This window comes from Amyelois transitella, chromosome 17 (genome assembly GCF_032362555.1).
Source record: "Amyelois transitella isolate CPQ chromosome 17, ilAmyTran1.1, whole genome shotgun sequence".
NCBI lineage: Eukaryota > Metazoa > Arthropoda > Insecta > Lepidoptera > Pyralidae > Amyelois > Amyelois transitella.
Window position 1 is genome coordinate 6,428,426 of NC_083520.1, and position 23,087 is coordinate 6,451,512.

The following is a 23,087-nucleotide window of genomic DNA, read 5'->3' on the forward strand; positions in this document are numbered from 1 at the left end:
AACAATTAATAAGTGATGTTCGAAATGACCCATAACGATATTCTATTTTTGTTTTATTTGAATCAACGTTTTTCTATTTTAGCAATTAATTAAGTACCTTTAAGTTCCTTATGTTATATACTTTGTATTTAGTATTTTTCTCTAGGATTGTTGGTAACAGGCAAGCAAAGAACCTAATTTTGTATGCCGCCTCTTGCGGACCAAGTTACATCATCTTTTGAAACAATGGCAAGAATAAAGGAAGTAATGGGAAAAGCTATGCAGCATACATAGACTATTTTTCCTTCGAGTAACTAAAGACATACCAAAATGTGTACGAAAACAGATCTTGAACCAAGAAAGTGGCCTGTTGCAGTACAATTTAAGCGAAGCGCGAGTTCTTCCTCACATAGGACTGCTATAATTGCGCCTCATAGTCAAACCACATTATACTTTTAGCTTCAACCACACAATTATCTACTTAATTTTTACTTTCCAACTGACATAGCACTAAAATCTGTAGATTTTTGTTGTTATAGCTTACCAAGTTATAAACGTACTTATTTAAGTAAGTCGCACCATTTACCAGTAAACATATTCCTTCTTAAGTACGGAACCTCAAAAACACCCCAATAATTATTAGAAATCGCCCGCGAGCGAGCGGAGCAAGTGACAATAAAAACGCGGTGTAAGATAAATTTCTATAACGCCGAGATTAGCTCTTTGTAAGCCAGATTAGCTGATAAGTGTAATAATAATAGATATGTTTTGATGCTCCTTGGGGTGGCTGACGTAAGTAAGATGCTACTGTTGAAGCAAGACATGATGACGACGGAAATAAATAAAACAATAATGAAGTAGTAAATTAAGAATTAAAGAAATTGGTCAATCGGCCGAAAGTAGTAACAATTTTTTTTAAATTTAAGCGACTTGGAAAAGGAGTATCTATTTAATTACTTTTAAATATGCTCAGAAGTAAGTATTATCTAAATTCATAACTATATCACTCATCGGTATTAGAAATTGAATCAACATATAAATTAAAATAAAAATTAACTTGAGTATTGAATTTAATAAATAAAATCAAAAGATATATGTAAAGAAAGCTAGCTCTGAACAATGATTATAACATCAATACATAAAGAGATTCACAAATAATATTCAATTTATCTGCGACTCTCGTGTGGACACAAAAACTATCGGTTTTGGGTATTGAAACCCATCTGCCATCTCGGAAAGCGGAGACTGCGAATCAAATAGAGCTTCAGATGGGCTCCCTTTGCAACCAGTCAGTTACATTAGTTTTATTTTGCAGTATTAGAATAATAAGAACCGGCAGCCAGCTTGAGATTTTTATTATTTATTGCGAAAGTCATCAAATATGTTGGAAAATTACTTATGCCATATTTATATTGTTTAGCGATTATTTTCATATTATTACTCCGGTGGTATTATTTGTCTTTTAAACGTAAAAAAGAAGAGTAGGTTTAAGTAAAATTCTAGAGCTAATAAGATGAAGATCGGTAAGAAGATTATATTCATCTGCAGTAGTTACTGCACTGCCTAATATCAAAAATCAGGTTCGAATTTAAAAAAACGAGTCCTAAATATATCTAATTTCCTTTCATAATCATATTTAATAATATATATTAATACATCACAAATTCACAAAAATTAAAACATTAGCATCAAAGAGAATAAATCAACAGTAGCAATGTGTACAATAATAATATTTTATAGTTATTATTACGAATATGACAATAGCGCTAACGCCTACCGTAATGAAGATGTAATGGGGCTGTAATCCTTTCCCGAAGGGGGTGGCCGGTGAAAGGATGTCACGAAATGACAGTATTTTGACAGATATTCTGACAGTAATGCAACGGATATGTCTGGCTAATAACGCTTATAAAATTTTAATTCTCAATTAATAAAGACTGACTTTTGTGATGCATCTGCCGATAGATCCATCTTTGTCACGTGGTAAATGTTAATTGAAAAAAAAGATAAAGATTAAGTAAATAAAACAAACAAAAAATAAGATATATCAAAAGTTATGAAGTATTAGTTATCATTTTAACTACATTTTCAGTCAGGTTCAGTTAATAGATCTAACTATTAATTTATAACTTTTCGTTGTATAAACGTATAATAAAACGGTTTCATTATTTTTAGTTTAGTTATTTAGAAGTTTACAATGTTGAACTAAACACATATTTTTTTTTATTGATTCATTATGTTAGTTACATAATAATTAATCAATCTATCTGTTGTTGTATCTGTTAGTTATATAAACAAATCTTACCATTTTCACATATTCATTAATGTAACAATTTTTGTATAAATATTTGCACACAGAATGGAGCGTAAAATTTTGGTACATTAAGAAACAGATTTGCTTCATACTAAATATTAATTTATAATAGTACCAATTACGACAGAAGCTAACCGTATCTAGTATTAAAAGTTTAATTAATAACAATACCTGATAAATTTACCGTGTCAGCATTTTTTGCCAACAAAGAGCACGTCAATTTGAAATATGGAAACGCAAATATGACCGCCATTTAGACCATCGCACATTGTTACCCTTTACGGAATAAAATATACTATTGACATATTATTCAAGCGCCGACGCTTCGAAACGAAAAATCAACAGAAACGTATAATTTATTCACGGCCAATTCTCTTCGACAAACCAGATAAAACCGACACAATCCAGTTTTTATTTCCATATTGGTATTTGCAATAATAATTAGAACCATTACTTGCCAATTTCCCATCAATTTTGACAGTAAAACCCCGAGGAATACGAATCAACAATTTGATTGACATTTTTTAAGATGATCATTTATAATAAACAAGTTCATCAAATTTTGAATCCATCTAACAGATCCTTTAAATAAATAATGTATAAATTACAATGAATCGATATTTGCATGTTGTTAGGGGTTCATAATTTAGAGATAGCTTATTTTTTACTATTTTTGATTGTATCAATAAATTATGAATTCATTTCAAAAATAAGTCGCTCTTGAATCTGGTGAGAAAATATTTGCAGATCCACCAAACGAAGCACTTAATTGAATAAAAGATTTACTGACGATTCGGACAAAGAAAGAGATGCGTTTCAAGAGATTTGGAGACATTTTAAATTGTAAAAAACTTGCCAATCAAGTTTCCATTTTAAAGTATGAATGTGACATCTTTGACAATTTTACCGTTAGCGTCTTTTTGGTGAAAAAAAGTGTAAATTGGATAAAAAAATTGTTGACGGGGGGTCACGCCTAAACCGAAATTAGGGTTTCGTCATACGCAACCTTTTCATTGCACTTTGACATTGGGATATTCAATTCTTTGATTACCCGTATTTTTTATGTTTTGAAGATTTTTATTGAGATATCGACATTTGGGAAACGGTGGTTAGATAAATGTTACCATAGCGGATTCACAATAGAACCCTTTAAGTTTACTTAGACATGTGAAATTTTTGAATTGCCTACTTAATCCCATGATATACGGGTAGCTTCATGTATTCAATTTAAAATGGCTTTATTTAAACTCTTTTTAGATCGCAAAACCAAGTAACAGAAGTACGGTTATAACAACTCACAAATCGATGACAATGCAAATAAGAAAGTGACAGAATTTACCTGCTTTAGCTTTATGATTTGAAAAATGTTGATAAACAGAAATACTATCTATAATTTGACAAAAAGTAATCTTATGATGAATCATTTTTATTTCAAAGAGACAATAACAGGTGCCATCGGCTTTTAAAATAAATAATTATGATTGTTCCAAAGTTAATATTGTACTTCTGTGAAGAATATTTCCGTAAAATTAATAATAATGTTGAAACGTAGTACTGTTACTGTGTTCAGTTTCTTATATCAATTTACCTCTTTGCCTATGGATCATATAATCCTGGGTAAAATTTGTGCATAGATTAAAATGCCAAAACAATAATAGTCACAATTACGTTTGTAGGTAACAAATAGGTACCTGTAGGAGTAGACAGAGCCAACGCTACCATGCCTACACATGGTTGAAACAATTCAAACATAGTCAATACACTTTACCATTAAAAAGGCGGAGAAGCATGGAATATTCTATGATTGCCGTCTAACACTGTCGTTAACAGGGTACAAGCCACATCAACGGTACAACATCAAAGGCCCTTTATGCCCAGTGGTTTGGAAGTCGCGGTCAGCAATCACTAATGATGTGTTATTGGCACTTTTACTTGCTGCCACGTTCTCAAACGTCGATACAGCAGTTTGGGTAGCAATGTCCACATTACAATGCAGATAATAAAAAAGAGAAGTGATAGAATATGCCGAATATATACGCCGTCATTATGTTAAATATTTGTAGCTACCATTGATTTACACAAAGTGGAGAGCTGCCGTTGTCCTGAGATACAGGCTCTCCTTAGTTCAATCTAGTCTGTCCTATCTCTCAAAATCTTACTGATTTATAATTTGGTACCCTCAACATAGAAGCGATCTTTAGATTGTGAAACATAAAAATATTTTATATTTGATTTTATTTATGAATAACAAACATACATAAGTCGTTACATCTTCATCTCGTTAATTTTATTTAAGCACACATTATGGGTAACATACTCTTTAAAGGATAGACTATACAATAATGTTTTTAACATTTAGTTTGCTTGCGCACACAAATAGATTATATTTTGCATGTAAGTTTATTTCATTAAATACTTACATTTTTCTCCTTGAATCAGAAACTACACTTTCCATTAACTTCAATCATTCTACTTTTGTTTCATAGTTTTCATTATAAGTTCTTAGACCTGACGTTTCATCAGAACGTTACTGATTTGATCAAGGTAATTGAAAAGAAAGTAAAAAGGTAGCCAGTGAATAAAATATAACCCCTGCTATTATGTACGCGTCAACCAGTAATATTCAAAGGATGTGGTTGGCTACGGAACAAATTTCAGTTCTGGTGGAAAACTTTTAACCAATTATATATTTAATCAAGATCTAACTCAGTCTACATGCTTAGATATTGATAGATTTAAATCGAACCACAAATAATATTCCAATAATAATATTTACTTAGATGCAGACAGACAATTTTGCATAGCAAAATTTCAAGGCGTACGAAGGTGGGCGTACAGAATCGTCAATCTGCAATTGTCATAATAAACCGGACGTGCAAAATCGGGATGCGCGTACGCATATCGAGTAACAGACACACGAGACACCGCGCCGTGTCGTGGGTGTCGAGTTGCGGAGAAACCACCATTGTTGGCAGACGGACATTTAGTTCCGGCCTATTAAAGGGCCGTTGTTGTGTTGACATCACTGTCTGTAGGACACAGAAAGATAACAAAAGAGATAAAGTGCGCAATTTAGTTTTTTTTTTGCATTTTTTATGCTATACACTTTTAGACGATGGGCTAACTTAATTTTATTTGCTAGTCATCGTCGAAATATTACATTTAGGCGATTGGCTACTAATCGACTCGATGTGAACCAATCTTTTAGAAACTGTAAACAATAAAGACGTAGTATTTTTTGTTTTATGTTTGTATGTTCATTTGGATATAATAATGAGAAAAGAATATAGAAAAGTACAATAAACAACTTAATTATTTTTTTTTAAATCACATCATTCGTTGTTACGAATATTATTTACGAATGAAACGCATTCGTAAATATTATGAAATACCTTTTAATTAAATAAAAAATCTATTTCAAAAACGCACTTAATTAAGAAATAGTATAAGTAAGTCTACGGCAAATATTTCAATACTAAGATCGACATGCCTTATAGGTATGCCTGATCGCGATCGTAAGAAATATTATACTTTCAGAATCTAAGAAATCCAGGATTCGGGATGAAGAAACGAACAATTGATTTCCGTTTCCTCAATAGATAACCGCGGTCAGGCCACACCCCGACCCTCGCCAATTCATGATGATCTATTTCATTCATCATACGAGTGTTCCAAGAATATAGGAACATAATATTTCGCGATGAAATAGGTATATAATAAGTATATTTGAATTTTCTTTTATTTGCTTTGAAGTTAAAAATATTTTAAGCAAAGGCAGACCCGTCTATAGCACACTTACAAAAAAACAAAAACAATTGAGCGCAATAAAAACTATAATTCACTCAACCTAATTAGTCTCATTCCAAAGTAAAAAGTTGACGGTACTTTTAAAATGACCAAAAAAAAAGATAAGCAAACGAACACGGCTACTAAGAGTGCTCAATAAAATCAACACTTTATTACATCCCTGCTTGACGTTCCTCAATTTCGGCATAATTTATAACAAGCGATCGTTTCTGACACTCAATTTTCACACTCGAGTACAAGTGGTTCATTCAAAGGTTATATGTTAGCTTAACAAGGAAGAAAGAGGGCCTTGTCATCACTGTAACAAAAAGACTTACCTCCCAAGCGTATTTGGCATCCAGCGGCTGCGTCCCCCATTTGCCGATAAAAGGGCCATACTTTGTACCAACTAAAATATTGGATCTAGCAAATACTCCGCCACTTTTCATTATCAATTCTTCTGGTATATTTAAAGTTTCTTTGTCATCTTCCGGTGGTTCTTTGATATCTTTATCGGGGTCTAGATATCTTTGGCTTTGTAGATCTAGTGGTCTTTGTAGGAAGCCAGGGCCGTAGTCGGGGTAGTTAGAGGGGAGGTATGTGTCTGAGAGACTGAAATCTAAAGACCCGTAGTACTCTTTGATGTCGGCTCCAGGTGGCATATTCTCCTGCTTTATGTGGACTAAGGTAGGGGCTGATTCTGATGCAGCCGAATCTGTCGGGCTGGGCGGGGGGCTACCGGATTCCTGGCTGTCTGCTGCTGTGAAAGAAAAAATATTTATTAAAAACGAGATAAGTATAAATTCATTACAAGAACCTTCTCTGGAAAAGAAACTCATCTAATTAAGAATAGAACTGAAAGGTTGTTTTTTTTTTTTTTTGTAATTGGCGACTACGTAAGGGCTAAAGACTTTATTAATTAGTGTGTTTTGTATGTAAGCATAGAACTAAAATTATAACGTATTTAGCAAAGAGATGGCACACTTTTTTGATTCGAACCAAAAATAAGTATCAGCATAATAAAATCGGCATGGCAACACGACTGGAACACGGCCTTAAAAAAATAAGACAGAATAATAAAAAATGCTTGGAAGACGTGCAACCGGCCTTTGTGCCTATTTCCGCTCCGCACAAAGCGCTTCCGCTGTCTCTTGTGTCTCGGAGCATCCTTATGAAATGCAAATCTAGATTTGTTTACTTTTTTTAATAAAATTTTTTAGTAAGCATGACCCTTCAATTCTTCTTTTATAACTTTATTTTCAAAAAATTAAAAGTATGATATAGTTTTTTGTAAATAAATATGTGAATACAAAAATTTTGAATTTGTAAGTAATAATGTTAGTGTTCGCTTTTAATCTCTATCTCCTAAATTAGTAAGCATTGGGACCGAATAAGTTATTAAAAAAATAAGTTACAAAATGTTGGAAACTCTTTCAATGCTTTTCAGCATTATAACAAGTTTATATCCATTATCGTACAATCATTTATTATCGTACCACAGAATTATACGTTTAGGAACTCTTATAATAATGTATAACGAAGGCAACAAATTCATAACACGCGTGTCATCAATAAAACATCACCCCAGGCAAATACAGATGAAAGAGACACTCTATAAATCATTACCCACCCCATTACTGCTAATATAGTTGTTAAAACAACCCCTATCTTGTCCATTCGTCTTTATAGCACGTGACGGAGAAAAAAAAGCTATAAAAATTAGTCGCTTGATAAACGCGCTATAGAAAATGATAACTGCTTACCATGACAAAGGTTTAAATCCTGCTTTAAAGCATAATGCACAGGATGCGCAAGCGTCTTGTAAAATACAAGTTCGTAGTTGCTAAGTGAATTCACCTGTCGATATGAACTTTTTTATAATGAAATACAGATGTGATGTCTTTATTCTTTATGGGGTAGACAAAGAGGATAGCCACAAGACTCGAAGACCACGTAAAGCTGGTTATGGATCAAGATAGTGACATGTTGCTAGCCCGTTGCTTAAAGAACGAATTCGTAGAAGTAATTGAAAAATAACTCAATTTTTGATTCACTATAACAAGTGTGTGTGGATGAGGTCTTAGTGGTCAGACATATAAATTATGAATAAAGAAAACAGGCAATTACCCTGCTTTGTTCGAAAAGTAATAAGCAATGATCATCCATACGTATTTATGGTTTAATTAGTGTAAGCAAAAAAAAATAAACGAAAACTAAATATTCACAACGTTAGTTACTCTTACTCATAGGTAAGCTTAGTTCATTTAAGCACCTAATAATAAATGATGCAATATGCTAAAACAGACAATATAAACCGGTAGGTTTAGGTTACATCACCTGTCAATATATGAGTATATACTTAATTAATTTTAATTGTCGCTGGCTGGCTGCACAAAGTGTTTAAAAAGAATTTCAAATTCAAATTAACTGTTGTGACTCGCGTTTGTCCGCGAATGCTTCGTGCACGGACAATACGGACGAGCCGTCGTTAAATCTTCGGTTTCCGTAGAACTCACCCGATTTAAAATAAGAATTATACTCGTAGTTTGAACAAAAATTTGCGTAGAGTGGACAACATTTGCTTTCTAGATTAATAATCAAATAGTTTTTTGTTTTAGGTCAAACATTTGGCAAATAAATCTTAGATCAGAGCACTTTAGTTATACCCATGTAATTTTAATGTCTTTGCGAATTTTCACGACTAGTGTATTCTTAGTATATTGAATAAAAGGAAGTTAAAGCATTGAATCACATAGCCATTCAAAATTAGTGCGTCCGATGATGTCAATCAACGTGATCGATTTAAATGTTATTTTAAGAATCTGGTGAAACATTAAACTAGTACTTTCTTTTCCATGTAAAAGTAAATGTAAAATTTCTTTAGCGGCTCTTCAACTCTGTGCGTCAGACCCCACTGCTAGCCGATTTCACGAGTTATCCATGGGACTGACAATAACCAGGGTTTACGCCGCTGTCACCGGGTTCACGGTCTTGGCGAACCGAAGCTAACGAGCTATAAATCATACCACAAATGACACAAGGCTTAAAATTGTTTGCTGTGTATTTTTAACAGACCCGCCGTAAGAACATTTACATGTTTTAAGAAATTTTCTTAACTAGAACAGCAATTTCTTATCACATTTCATTTTGAGTCTTCGTCATTCTTACATCTTGTCTGATATCGTCAAATGTTTTTTGATATAAGGTAGATTTTATATATCCATATTATTTCTTTATACCTTACGGAATAGACTAAGCCATTAGTACAGTAGTGATAACTGTGGCAGGTGTCTTAACGGCCATACATATTTAGCTAAATGATTTACCTGATGATTGAATTGAGATGCGGATATAGTGAGTAACAAGTCGCTAAGCCATCATAGACTTCTAAAATTTCCTTCATTATGTATAAACATAGATTTTAATGATATTAATTTTGATATTACAAATGTCACAAAAATTATTAATAATAAATGGTGTCTTGGGTAATAAAATTAATGCCCTATTTTCAGATCGAAGCTCAAAAATGGATTAGTTTAGATACAGAAATTATCATAAGATTGTTGTGCTTTTTAATATTATAGGTAATTACTTCAGCACGTGTACCAATTTTGTCTCATAAGACACAAGACAATGTCTTATAACCTGAAGAAAGTCTAAAGATTGAAGGCGTGAAGCATGCCTCATCCGAATTCATTGGCCGACAATGGAGGAAGAGTTTCGTGGAAAAGCTAGGCTTTCTAACATTTCTGCGGTAGAGAGTTATGGCTAAAAATTTCTTTGATGCTTTTCTTGTTGGTTTTGTTTGCGTTTTAAACAACAGTGTTATAAATACAGATGTCATAGATGAATTTACATTAGTTAACGGTTTCCCGTGTTACTAAAAGGCAGAGTATAAACTAGATTTTATACATACATACATACATATGGTCACGTCTATATCCCTTGCGGGGTAGACAGAGCCAACTGTCTTGAAAACACTGAATGGCCACGTTCAGCTATTTGGCTTAATGATAGAATTGAGATTCGAATAGTGACAAGTTGCTAGTCCATCGCCTAAAAAAGAATCCCAAGTTTGTAAGCCTATCCCTTAGTTGCCTTTCACGACATCCATGGGAAAGAGATGGAGTGGTCCTATTCTTTTTTGCATTGGTGCCGGGAACCACACGGCAATTTTATATAGTGATCTAAACCCAACCAACCCCAAAACTATCTAACCTTCAAAAATAAATCTTGCGCATATAAATACCTACTACACATATAAACCTTTGGTTTTATTGTATTTAACGCTGACTCTTGACAATGCAATATAATAAACAAATCCTAACAACTTAAGTTGCGTTAATAAATTATACAAACAAGCTTTTCAACCCGGCGGCGCCCGCCAAAAGACGACACCACTATGCGGTTACAAAAAATGGTTTTGGTTTTCGCACACCCTTAACAGATTCGGAGATAACACTTGAAATCAGAAAAAAACGGTGAGCTGACTGTTTATCTGTGGTTATATAACACGCTTTTTCGTCATCGCTTTGATTTCGAAATTTGAAAAAAATATATTTTTTAAGTGCCAGTCTCAATAGCAGGGTTCCCCATACTACGGATATAGTGCGACAGCTCAGTAAACCGTTCGAATTAGTGTAGTGAAACCATTAATTGAAAAAGTACAGTAAAAGTGCGATTAAAGACCTATGAATAGAGTGAACATACCAACCAATGCACAAAGTCATTTTACTTAGTTCTATAAAATTATTTCTCTAATTTTATAGAACTAAGTAAAATGACTCATTAGCTTAAAAAATATGGCTTTATTGTAGGTAATGAAATAAACGTACCTTTAGTTTAATTTGATTCCGCATGATGATTCTTACGAATTATCTGTTTTAATAAGTTTCATTCAGCGAAACTTTTTAAGCCAAACAAAAGAAGGAAGTCTAAAAAATTGTTGTTGAAATACAACAGTATATGTACCTACATAAATAGATCAGGTAAATGTATTTCACATTTTTTTAAATTTTACTCTAATGTTTAACAACCCGATACGTGATAAAAATTAAGAGGTTCCGCTACCCAGGAACCCTAAATTTTTTGAAAGAAGGTTCCACCTCTTTACAATCATACCTAACTATTCTCAAACTAGCTGATTAAACTATATAGGTATTTTCTTATTAAATGTACCTTAATTATGAGGCCGAGGTATCTATCTTTGACCACAATTCTGAAGTGTGTGATTTGTAATCACCGCAGTCTGACTATAAATGGCCCTGTCAAGGGAATCTTAATCAGTTTGAAAATAACACGTTCTCGCTAAATCGGCCGTTTTTGACAATCAAACGTTATTTAACATATAACATTTAGATTATATACCCAATAAGTTTTTTTATAAATTTAACTTTACATCTATAGAGTAATACGCTAGTACTAATAGTAATTAATAAGGAAAGTAATTTGCTTAGGATATCATTAAGACTGGCTTTTGCGCCTCCAACACAGTTTTATATATTCATTTCTGCTATGTAGGTATACCTACTTATAACTCCCAAAAATAATTAAAATCATCAATTGTTTGAATAAAATAAAATTTGTTTCTTATATGGAAGTACCTATAATAAGTGGCATTTTAAAATAAAAAAATGTTTATTTTATTTGGACCTAGATACCTTACACTTTTGTTAGTAAATAAACACACTACACATTTAAAATTGTCAATAGATATATTTTTGCGAAGCCCAAATTTTATTTCCAATGATTTTTTAGGTTGAGGAAAAACATCCTCAGGATTCCTGCAATTTCATGCAACTTATCATACATACTTAATACCTACCTACCTATTTTAAATGCAAAAGCCTGTTTATTCCCATTTTGATGAAAATGAATTGGAATACTTAGTTAATTTTATTAAATTAAAAATGGCTACATTTTCTGAAATTCCCATGGGAACTGTAAAACACGAATTTTGTTTACTGCGAGAGAAGCCACGGGCAAAACCTAGTGTAACCATAATTTAATCTGGTCAGACACTCAGTACCCTGCAGGATCAGGGGTTCAGACTACAGTCGCTACCTGTTACTATACGCTGAACATCTATTCCCGAGTCTTAGATCCTCTCCAGGACGAAAGCGGGACATGTCAGGATGTTGGTGAAGCTATATTGATTACATCTTGAGAGTGCAAATAATCAATCTTTCTCATTTTAGTATTTAGTTAAATTACGACATTCGGATTTTAGAATTTCTAGAAACATAGCAGTAATTAATGGCTAGAGTCATTATCAATATCTATGGATAATAAAAATAATCAACTTACCAGATATCTTCATTTTTGGATTAGTATCAAAATTCAACATTTGACGAAATTGTAGCATGTTCTTTCATGGTCCATTAGCACTGAATGCTTAATTTAAGCATTTTTTGATCGTCCACAAAAATAAGTATTTATTACGTTCACCTCTGAATTAACAGTCTTTGTTACAGATTTAATTAAAATCTTTTTTTTTAATATTTTTTTTACAATCACCGTTTTTAATTGGAATAAGAACAAAAAAAAGAATTTGCTATTTACAGCACACGATTTCGCACCAACTCGAAATTAGAACACCACCTCGTTCGGAATTCAAATTGTTTAGTGATGCGAACGTGTCGAATAGTCGCGTACTAATCGGATATCAGGCACCGCGCGGCGCGGCGAACGGGGCCCGAATAACGAGAACGGGAGGAAGCGAGAGCAAGCTCATCCCTAGAATCCCGAATCATACCCTCGCCCGGGTATGATTCCCCGCCCCCCGCTGCCCCCTCTCGCCCCGCCTGTATCTTTGTTACCCCTCTCTCTCTTTTGGGACGCCTCTACAAGGTTGTCTGAAAATAATTCTAGCGCTTTTTCAGCGGACATTACTTTATTCAGTGATTTTAAAAACTAGGGATTTAAGATGTGGTCTGATATATTGTGTTACCTACAAAAATGAATTTTCTCAATCTATCAATATTTTTATAGCTTTAGCTTAGTTACAAAACCGTTCCCTATCTTTCATGTAACAAATATCTTATTTAATAGGTACCTACGATAAATAAAAAATAGAGACTACTTTAATTAGCTTAAATCTAAACAAATGAAACAAGCGTAACAAACGACGAATAAGTAACTTACAGTTAAAAGATTAAACAAAAGCTTTATTGACGCAAAGTGATTAATACATTATTTTACAGCGAAATCGACCTACAAACAGACCTTCGGTTATCGATAGGAGCTATAAAGGCCACAATACACACAGTATTGAAGACAAGCGCGGATTCAAAGTAAAGAAGGCTCTTACACAGATTAACTATATACTATTAAATATAGGCAAAAAAGCCCAAGCGAACAGACTCTTGACTTTATATTTTATATTACATATTACTCGGGCTACTATAAATTTAGCTGCAATTACTACTACTACTGAAGTAAGTCCAGTCGGAATGTTTCTATATTCATTGCCTTCATGTTATGTTATAAGTACCTAAGTAAGTAAATGCTTTATTGTTCACTAAAGGAGTACATTACAAATATAATACAGTACAAAGGCGGACTTATCCCTAAGCAACTTCCAGCCAACCTGACAATAAGAGGATCGCATACAAAATTGAGGCAAGGTATTAAAATTATACTTAGGCACATCAATATATAAAACAGTGTTTATTGGAATCCATAATTATGTAAGTACTTTATGTAGCGAATTTACCAGCGCTAATGGAAATATATGTGTGATGTTGCAATTTTTTTTATGCTCATCTATTAACTCGTAGCTCGATAACTTGAATAATATAGCTCAATGTGTTTAGGGACCTTTATAAGAACCAGAATCTTTAGACCTCAGATACTTCATTCAGCTTAATCTCGCTGGAATAGATTACAAAGAAATAGAGAATGAAGAAGTTCATTTGTAACTGGTCTGTGATACGAGACAAAGCGCCGATTAAGAAAACAAACTGTTCTGAATAAATTGCAATCTCTGCTCAACGACGAATACTTAATAGGTATTCGTGGTTCATATAGCAACTGTACTTTCAGTGTATATAATATCGACCCAAATACCTACTAATAATAATAAAAAAATAAACATCCATTATCTCATAAATTAATTAATCAGAATAAAACCCGACTGGGGATCCAACTTAAGACATTATGGCTTAGATACAAGCACATTCCAACTGCTCCACAAAAGTCTATAGGTAAATTAGCGTTTATTTTTAAGTACTTTAATTTTAAGTTAATTATTAAGATGATTGAGCTACAAGTTAATAAATGCGCATACAAATATTGCTACATCACACATATCTTTCTATAAGCTTACAATCCTCAGAAATGTTTCTGAACAATAGCAGGTCTTACCGAAAACTTTTTTAATTACCAGTTGAAATGCCCATCAATTCTTTCACGAAATTTCCACGCCTGAAAATAGCAACGCAAGTGAGACGGCAGATAACTAGATAATGCTCAAGATCTGTGCCCGGCGCTGTGATTGGTCGACGACGAGGGTGGGCGTACCGCGCGCGGATGCGCCAATAGGATGATCCTTATTATCTGCCCAGCGGAGTCTGTGCTGAAGTGGCGCACAGGTGGCCCGAGTGAAGAGGACATCACTACGCGTGTCATTTTACAGGTTGAGGAATGCTGTTCCAAATTTAAAATTATGGAATTGGTTTTAGCTTTTTTCATCTGTTCTATGTAAAAAAATTCGACGAATATTAATCAAGGTAGCTAAAAATATTTATTACGTCTACCTACTTGCCTGAAATCTATGTTGTATAATTCAATACTACTAGATAAGATTATTTCTATTGATAAAATATTGAATAGGTTAAGACTACATTAACAAATTGAATAGAAATAAAGCAGTACCTACTCGTACAAAGTACCTACCTTTTATAAAAAAAAATACATTGATTAGATTTTGCTTCACTCGCTCACATGAAGAGCTCTAAGTTGATGCCACTTTCAAATACATTAACTTATTACAAATACCCTGATCGATTAGGAATTTTATTAAATTCTGACATACGGATAGTTAGGTAGATATTAGCAATCCGATATCAAATCAAAGGCGACAACTAGAATCGATTTGCGACAGACACGATGGCTGATAATCGATTTCCTTGCAGATGCGGTAATCGATTTATCACGGCTCGCGTTTATCGAAGAGCCCAGCTCTTATGAGATCATTTTCCTGATAAGAATAAATTCTTTAATACAAATGTACCTACTTAATTTATACTTATAGCATTTATTTATATTGGTTATATACCTACCTACTGATAAATAAAATTATTTATTATAGAACCTACTTATATAGATAACAGATAGGTACCTACTTATCACGTGTTCAAGTTCATAAATAAACCTTTATCTTTAAACTTCTTCCGAGTCTTGTGACTACTGGCTAACTGGCTGGCTACTGGTTAACCCGTAAAGTAAACAGACGTGATGACGAGTATTCGTCATCAGGCTCATCCACATAGCTTTAGTCCCGGTTACGGCTTCACCTCTCTGGAGAGGAGCCCAGGGTTAGTCTATGACCATGATCATGGATTTGGTTAGTCGATAAATGTTTTATTCATGCTCTAGCCGGGACTCGAACACGGGCCCTCGTGTTCCAGCGGCAAGAACCGCTGACTGAACCGATTAACCTTAAATTCATTCTAGCTGGTAACTGTGATAAATGTCATAATAAATTTCTTTGCGGTATCACAGGAGGCAGAACCTAATAAATTCATGAACTTACCTTGTAAGTATATTAAAACATATAAATCCTCATACAGCACGAATTTAAAACGGTAAATAACGTAGAAGAGACGGCACGGATATGGGGGAATGTAACGTTCAGTTCCAAAAATAAAGTCCACTTGAAAATAGTATACAAAACAAAGAATTTAAATAAATAAATTATATTCACTTACATATTATAACGTCTGTATAGGTACCTTACGGAATAGACAGATCTAAACGTCTATTCAAAACTAAAAGGCAACTTTTAGCTGTTTGGTTTAATGATGAATTTGAGATTCAAATATTGAAAGGTTGCTAGCCCATCGCCTACAAGGGTAATCCCAAGTTTAAAAACCTATCCCTTAGTCGCCATTACAGCCGTCATTAGTCGTATTAAAGCAGAATTTGTAACATGTACCTTCTCTTTTAGAAATCGATCTGGCTTGTCAGTGTTGAACCGAAAGGTCCACTGTAATTATTATTTCAAAAAGTATTTCCAAAGAAATTCGGAGGTTCTAATAAAACTACATAAAAATATGTCCGTGTAGCCACTTACGAACAAACTTGAGCCCGGCAGAGAAGGGAGGCTACCGGACAAAGGGAGGTTATTGGGTAGCTCGCAAACACGACCTGCCAGGGTTGTCAAAACTGTAATGGAGTATTCTAGTAACTGTTTTAATTCAATTACATTTAAATTTATCGGTAGTACTTAAATTTAGGAATAAAACTAATTACGTATCTGATTTTGGGATAGAGTGGCTGGAAGAATTTTTTTAACCTGGCCAAGGCCCTTCCACTATCGCCGTACAGAAGAAATATGAACAACGGTTAGCGTATAAACTAATGTAAGTACCAACGTATGTAGCTGAGGAAAGGGTTACTGTTGACTCAGTGAGATTTTTGTACACCTTGTTAAACTACCTACATGCTTTTTGAGGTAGATCGAATCGTGTTTTCGAAAATGCATATATAGGGGTAAGTACTATGTGTGTACTTACCCCATAGGTACTTACCTACATAGATCCAACAGTCTTGAAATTACTGACAGGGCACGTAAAGCTGGTATGGCTTTATGCTAGAATTGAAATTAAAATAGTTGATTGCTAGCCCGTCGCCTTCAGACGAATCTCTAATTTATTAGCCTATCCTTTAGTCGCCTTTGCGTCATACATAGGAAACAGTGGTTCGATTCTAAAATTCCGAAAAGCACACGCACACTATGGTTTACAGTTCCTGTCAAATTTATTTTTGTCCTGGAGGCAGCCAGCCCTACTTACCACAAAGTAGGTACAGCATCACGTACCGCCGTGATTCGTATTCAACGCGGCGCGAGACCAACTGCGAGTTGCCTTCGAGTTGCGATGGTAACTGTCGCCTTGTTTGATTTACTCAGCTTTCGAGTCGTAGGTAATGCTTAGTATTTGCTAGTGACGTCTGTGTTGTTTGTAGGTAGTTTGAAGATTATATATCGCAACATATTCTCTCTTACGAAATGGTCTTTGTGGTTGCATGGAAGAGATTGCATAATGCGATAAGGCCGCCTTTATTAACTTTCCCTTAACGTAAGCTAAGGATATTTTTACAAAAATTGCTAGTTTGTAAGTCTGTCCCTTTTTTGACTTCTACAGTTGAACGACGCAGCTTACACATATTTTCGACGCGTTACTGAAAAAGTTTATTTTTCTATTCATTTGTTACTTAATCCTAAACATACCTACAAAAAATCACGCCTTTTCCCGGAAGGTTAGGCAGAGACTACATCTTTCCACTTGCCTCGGTTCATAACTCTCTTCATACAAGGTCGGGGTTTTCGGTTACTCTTGACCTGACTCTTTGCCAAGACGTCCTTAATTTGACCAAGGTACGTTCGTCTAGGCCTTCCCACTCCAGTTAACCTATCAATATTCACATAAAGCAACTAAGAGTATGTACCTTATGGCATGGCAATACGAAAACAATCGTAACACGTAAATCTCTCAAACTCCTCCATTACTAAGCCTTGAACAACCGAACTTATCCAAAGGGCTGCATTGTGACCGACCTCGGCAAAGCACTTGAAACCCTATAAACTATCACTGTCCATTCGAGATAAGAGAACTTTAAAATGTCTCTCTGTAGACCTGTAATCGGTTCATTTTTCAATCAGATTGCTTTGACAAAGGACGGCTGATAGACGAATGTGACTTTTGAATCGGTTGATTTTTGTAAAAAAGAAATTGATACTGGATTTCGTTTGACTTGACTTCTTTGGTGTGCGTTCAATTTAAACTTAAAGATTTTAATGATATATGTAGTGTAACATTTCAAACTTAGACATTTGAGAAACTAAATTTTAGATGATTTTTATTACCTGCTAACACAGAAATCTTTTTTATAATAAGAAGATAATAATCTAATAAAAAAAATACATTTAAAAATAAACGCTTTTTATAATTGAATTTGTTCATCATGTAAAGAAGTTTGTTCAGGCGTTTGAAAATCCATACCTACTATAATAGATACCTTAAAAATCTAATACACATTCTCCGCAACTTACTAAACATAGTTCACGCCATCTAAATCGCATCACATCGCGTTAGTTCTTCAAATAGCGAATTTAAATCGACGGTACTTACAAAGGGGCGACCATTTCAATTTTGAAGTGAGGCGAACTCTAAATCGAACGATAGCCACTCCAAGCCTCCCGGGGCGACTCGATAGAATTTATAGACGCAATAAAACAGCATTAGAAAGAGCTGTTTAACGTCCAAATCGAGACATGTTCGTGATTTGATTCTCGTGTGTTCTAAAAAGGACCGTGGCATTTTTTCACAATTTTTTTTTATTTTTAGAATGTCTTCTTTTTTGTCTAATTTACCTTAATCTAGTTCAAGTAGAATCGCGCGTGGGAGACTAATATTTTGCTTTAATCTCCTTTAGAACTAGTGTTGCACATTTTTATTTTTGCCTATTGTACAATGACTAATAGCAGTAGCCATCTCTTCGATGGTGATTTTATTCATACTTTCGCGAAGAAATACATAATTATAATAAAATGGACGAAAACAAAGTTGAGAGAGTTCTAAGAAAAAACGTGACCAAAAAAACTATATACGCAACATGTTGTTCATTAATGTTAAAGAAGTAACTTATTTCAATTAAGTATCTAATACAAGCCTTGGTGAACCGGGGGAACATTTTCAAGCGTTAATTTCTCAAGTGAAGCCACCCTACCCGACCCCTCAAAGAGCAAACGTTCAGAAAAAAAAAGTTAAAATTGAAATATTGCCACAAAGAAAACTCTTATTGAAAAGTGGCGACCGCGAACACTGCACAGAAGGAAAATTAGGATGTGAGCTGTCAAAACTTCAAAACCAGTCCATCAGGAGTGGGGATGTCGCCCCCACATTACACCTCGCTTATTATTTATCACATTGTCGCCGAAATTAATGGGGCACCCTCGTCAAAAGATTTTTATTTTATAAAATAAAGTCGTGGCGGTTGGCAGTTTAATCATATCTTTGTTTGAGTGCGTCTAGTCTGGGTGATTTGTCGCGTAATGCTCGCGCGTCGACTGTGGGCGAAACTGTGACTTGCACTATATTGGTATTAAATGGTAGGAAGAGCCTAAAATATATTGTCAACGACCGAGTGTTGCAAATATTTTTGAAGTAAATAATATTACATATGCTTTTATTTCCATACTAGTTTAGTAAAAATTAAGGCAAAATATGTAGAGGTTATTTGATTTTTAATAAAATAAAATAATATATACAGGACAAATTACCTTCTTCGTATTTATTCGAATTCACCTACCATTTAAAAAATTAAAGATCACATTCATCACGTTGACAAAATCCTTAATATTTCCGTTACTGAAATTATTTGCATTAATTAAAAAGAAATATCTACAATAATATTAACAGACACCAAACGGAAAGTAAAATAACCAAGCATTTTATTTATTCACGCGACGCGCCGCGCTATATTTTTCCTATCGAATTTACAACCGTCGGGCTAATTGTCATTAATCATGAATTCCCCAATACAAAGAATAAGAAATACATTTGAAGTTTCATCTGTTACCCCGGCTTCCATAAAATAATTACCTTTCCGATAAAATATTGGCAGGGCTTCGCGACGCCTCTCCCCTCCACCGAGCCACAACTGTCGATGTCACCTTAATTTACGACCTCCAATTATAAATTTTACATCTTCCGACCTTAATAATCCATCACTTAATTTCAGACTCTATTATCAACAAATTTAAGTTTAGAATAACAAAATCATATCGTGCCACATTGACGGAAATTTGATTTTCCACGCGAGGGCATCGATGGAAGAATGATATTCTAACTTTGACGATACAAACATACAATTATTGCGTCTTTATCCCTTAAGGACAGAGCGAACTGTCTCGAATCTGAAAAAACTGTCTCGAATCTGAAAAGCCACGTTTAGCTGGTTGAGTGACGTTTAGATAGTAATAGTTTGATAGCAAAAAACAATAATTCCAAGTTCATAAGCTTCATTGACTTTTAAAATCTGAACGGGAAGAGAAGCAACTACACTATGTTTTTTTCTTCCCTCTTCTTCTACCTGACCAGCATTGAAGCTAACACTAGGTAGATAAGTTGCCAGAAGGGTTAGGGAATGATATAGAGTAGCCCAACTGCACCGGGAACCACACGACAGTTTTGCCGTTTCGAAACTCAAAATTCACATTTATCATTACAGATAAATTTTATTATTGTTAAAATAACAAACGAGATAAAATATGTATTAATGATTGATAAGTTTTATTTTAATGGGGACACTAATACAGTTCCCCGTAATTAAATGGTGTGTATGATAAAGCTGATGATTAGGGATATTTTAACGATGGTGTGTTTACGGCGTCGGTTCAGTGTAAAAACACGATTTCCTCCTGGCCTTTGACATTAGATAGGATTTTAATTAATCATCTACGCAATAGTCATTATTTATTGTATTAATACTTATATGGAGGTTATTTTTCTGGTGTTCAAGATAACGATGTCCACAAATAATATTAAAAAGGTTTTCAAGGGCATCCTTATCTGAGTGAAATCTTTAAATATATTATCAATATATTTAATATGACACAAACATATTTTGATACAAAAATATATATCTCTGTTACGCTTTCGCGACTAAACCGTGGACCAATTTAGATAAAACCTTTTCAAGAATACCAACCTATACCTACTTAATTTTATAAGTTTACTAGAGGCCGCCCGCGACTTCGTCCGCATGGAAACCCTATCAATCCCGCGGGAACTCTGGGATAAAAAGTAGCCTATGTGTTATTCTGGGTCTTCAGCTACCTACATACCAAATTTCATGGTAATCGGTTCAGTAGTTTTTGCGTGAAAGAGTAACAAACATCCATACATCCATACAAACTTTCGCCTTTATAATAGTAGTAGGATAAAAACAATTATAATCTCGAAAATCTATTCAATCTATAAATGCACCACTGCATTAAACCGCTTAATCACCTACTAAATAACCTAAACCACAAAGCTGTAAATAACACACACAGACCGTTATGTAGATCTCGAATCCGGACATAACCGGTTTGGGATCAATCGATGCCTCCCGCTGGCCGCTTTAATTCACACCTTGGCTGAACCCTTTGACATATTGAACGTTGACAGGTCACAGTAGGAAGCCTAGCTCCCTGACGGCCCTATTATCTGACAACGGAACGTAACAGAATGGAAATGCTTGGTGTCACACATTTTTAAGTTGCTATAGAGAAAGGAACAGCGTAAAAATGTACTCAGGGATGAATAATTTGGAAAACAATAATTAAAAATGAATTCTCACGTATTTTCGTGTCACACAACTTTGTATAGCTAGCTATAAACACCGAGAGACTCTCGCTGTGACTTTTCGCTAGTAAATACTCTAATTAGATCAAAGTACGATCGTCTTAACTTTGCCCCTCCGAAGCCCTCTATCCCTTTAACAGCCAAATTTGGACCCGGCAGGAAAAGTTATTATCAACGTCTCTAGTTTTAATTTAATTGTGCACCTACGAGTATAAATCACGATAACACATCCAAATAGTCACGTTCACGTTCGATAAGAAAAAACACAAAAATCCCGATGTTAAAATTCTTACTCACTTCTTATCTTATCCTTAGTTTGTTAATGTGTCATATATGATGTTCTTAATACAAATAAATTATGTCTGTAATAATTCTGGTAATTAAATCTCTAAGTGCAAGAAGTTATCGCGGTCGTTTTCATCTCGAGACAGGGATGTGACCCACGACCCAAACCTATGACCTTGCGTCTTCCGCCGGCACGAACCAACATTCACTTCATGGAATAGATTGTCTAACTTCATTTTACGGCATATGGCAAAGAATTTAATAACAAAGAAATCGTGTTAAAATGTAACTTTTGAAAATATAAGTTTTATGGCCAAATCATGTCATCCACACATCGACTTATTTAACATTAAAACTTTTTGACTCCAAACTGTAAATATCATGAGATCGTGTTGCTATCAAAATTGCGCGCAGCAGCCGGCAGTATCGAATTTCACAGAAAAACATCATTGTCATACAAATGTATCAGTAGTTTGGGCGCGTAATTGCTGGCCCGCACTGTAATTTGCAAAGGCCCTTTGTGCCAAACTGGGGACACACCCGACTATAGAGTTTCTCAGCCCAGTCTATGGATAAGGGTGTTGCCATTTTATCAGTTTTGTTGCTTGTTAAATTATTTTTGGACATACATATTTAAATACGACTTTTTAAAGGGCATACTTATTTACTTAATTGTTTAACGAGTACTTGCCAAATGCTTTATGTGATTATGTTAGTTACACAAAACTTCTGTATTCACTCGCCATAAATTTCTTTACAATTTTAGCGAAATTATAAAATAACGGTTATAAATAAATAAGTCTAGATCTTATTATTCTTCAAATGCTATTTATTTGTGATAACTGTACGTGACAACTGAAAAACAATCTTCGCAGTTCTCAACTGCAACTTGATTTATAGTTGTTTACAGACATCCAGACATAATGAAGCCTCCCCTATTGGACGCGTCGGGAACCGCAAGACGCATTAGCGAGATTTCATCTAATGACTACTAAAACTTAAGTGAGGATAACTCTAGATTACGTTAGAAATTTTGACCCAAGTCAGGAGCGGAAATCGTAGAGATTAACACAAAAAAATATATAAAAATTATATCGGTAATATATCATTTTTATAAACAAAATCAGTAGAGTATATGATTACACAAACAA

At 34.2% G+C, this 23,087-nt stretch overlaps 1 protein-coding gene across 3 annotated transcripts in view; it reads right to left on the reverse strand.

The window, feature by feature from the left end:
- Positions 1-23,087, reverse strand: part of LOC106134299 (histone-lysine N-methyltransferase PRDM16) — a 66,460-nt gene that overhangs the window by 30,950 nt on the left and 12,423 nt on the right. For 2 of the 3 annotated variants that reach the window (XM_013334307.2, XM_013334306.2), the window contains exon 2: positions 6,418-6,839. In XM_013334307.2, coding sequence (XP_013189761.2) covers positions 6,418-6,741 — 324 coding nt within the window. In that variant the 5' untranslated portion in view covers positions 6,742-6,839. The remainder of the gene's footprint in view (positions 1-6,417; positions 6,840-23,087) is intronic. The other variant, XM_060948786.1, reaches the window with a different exon arrangement.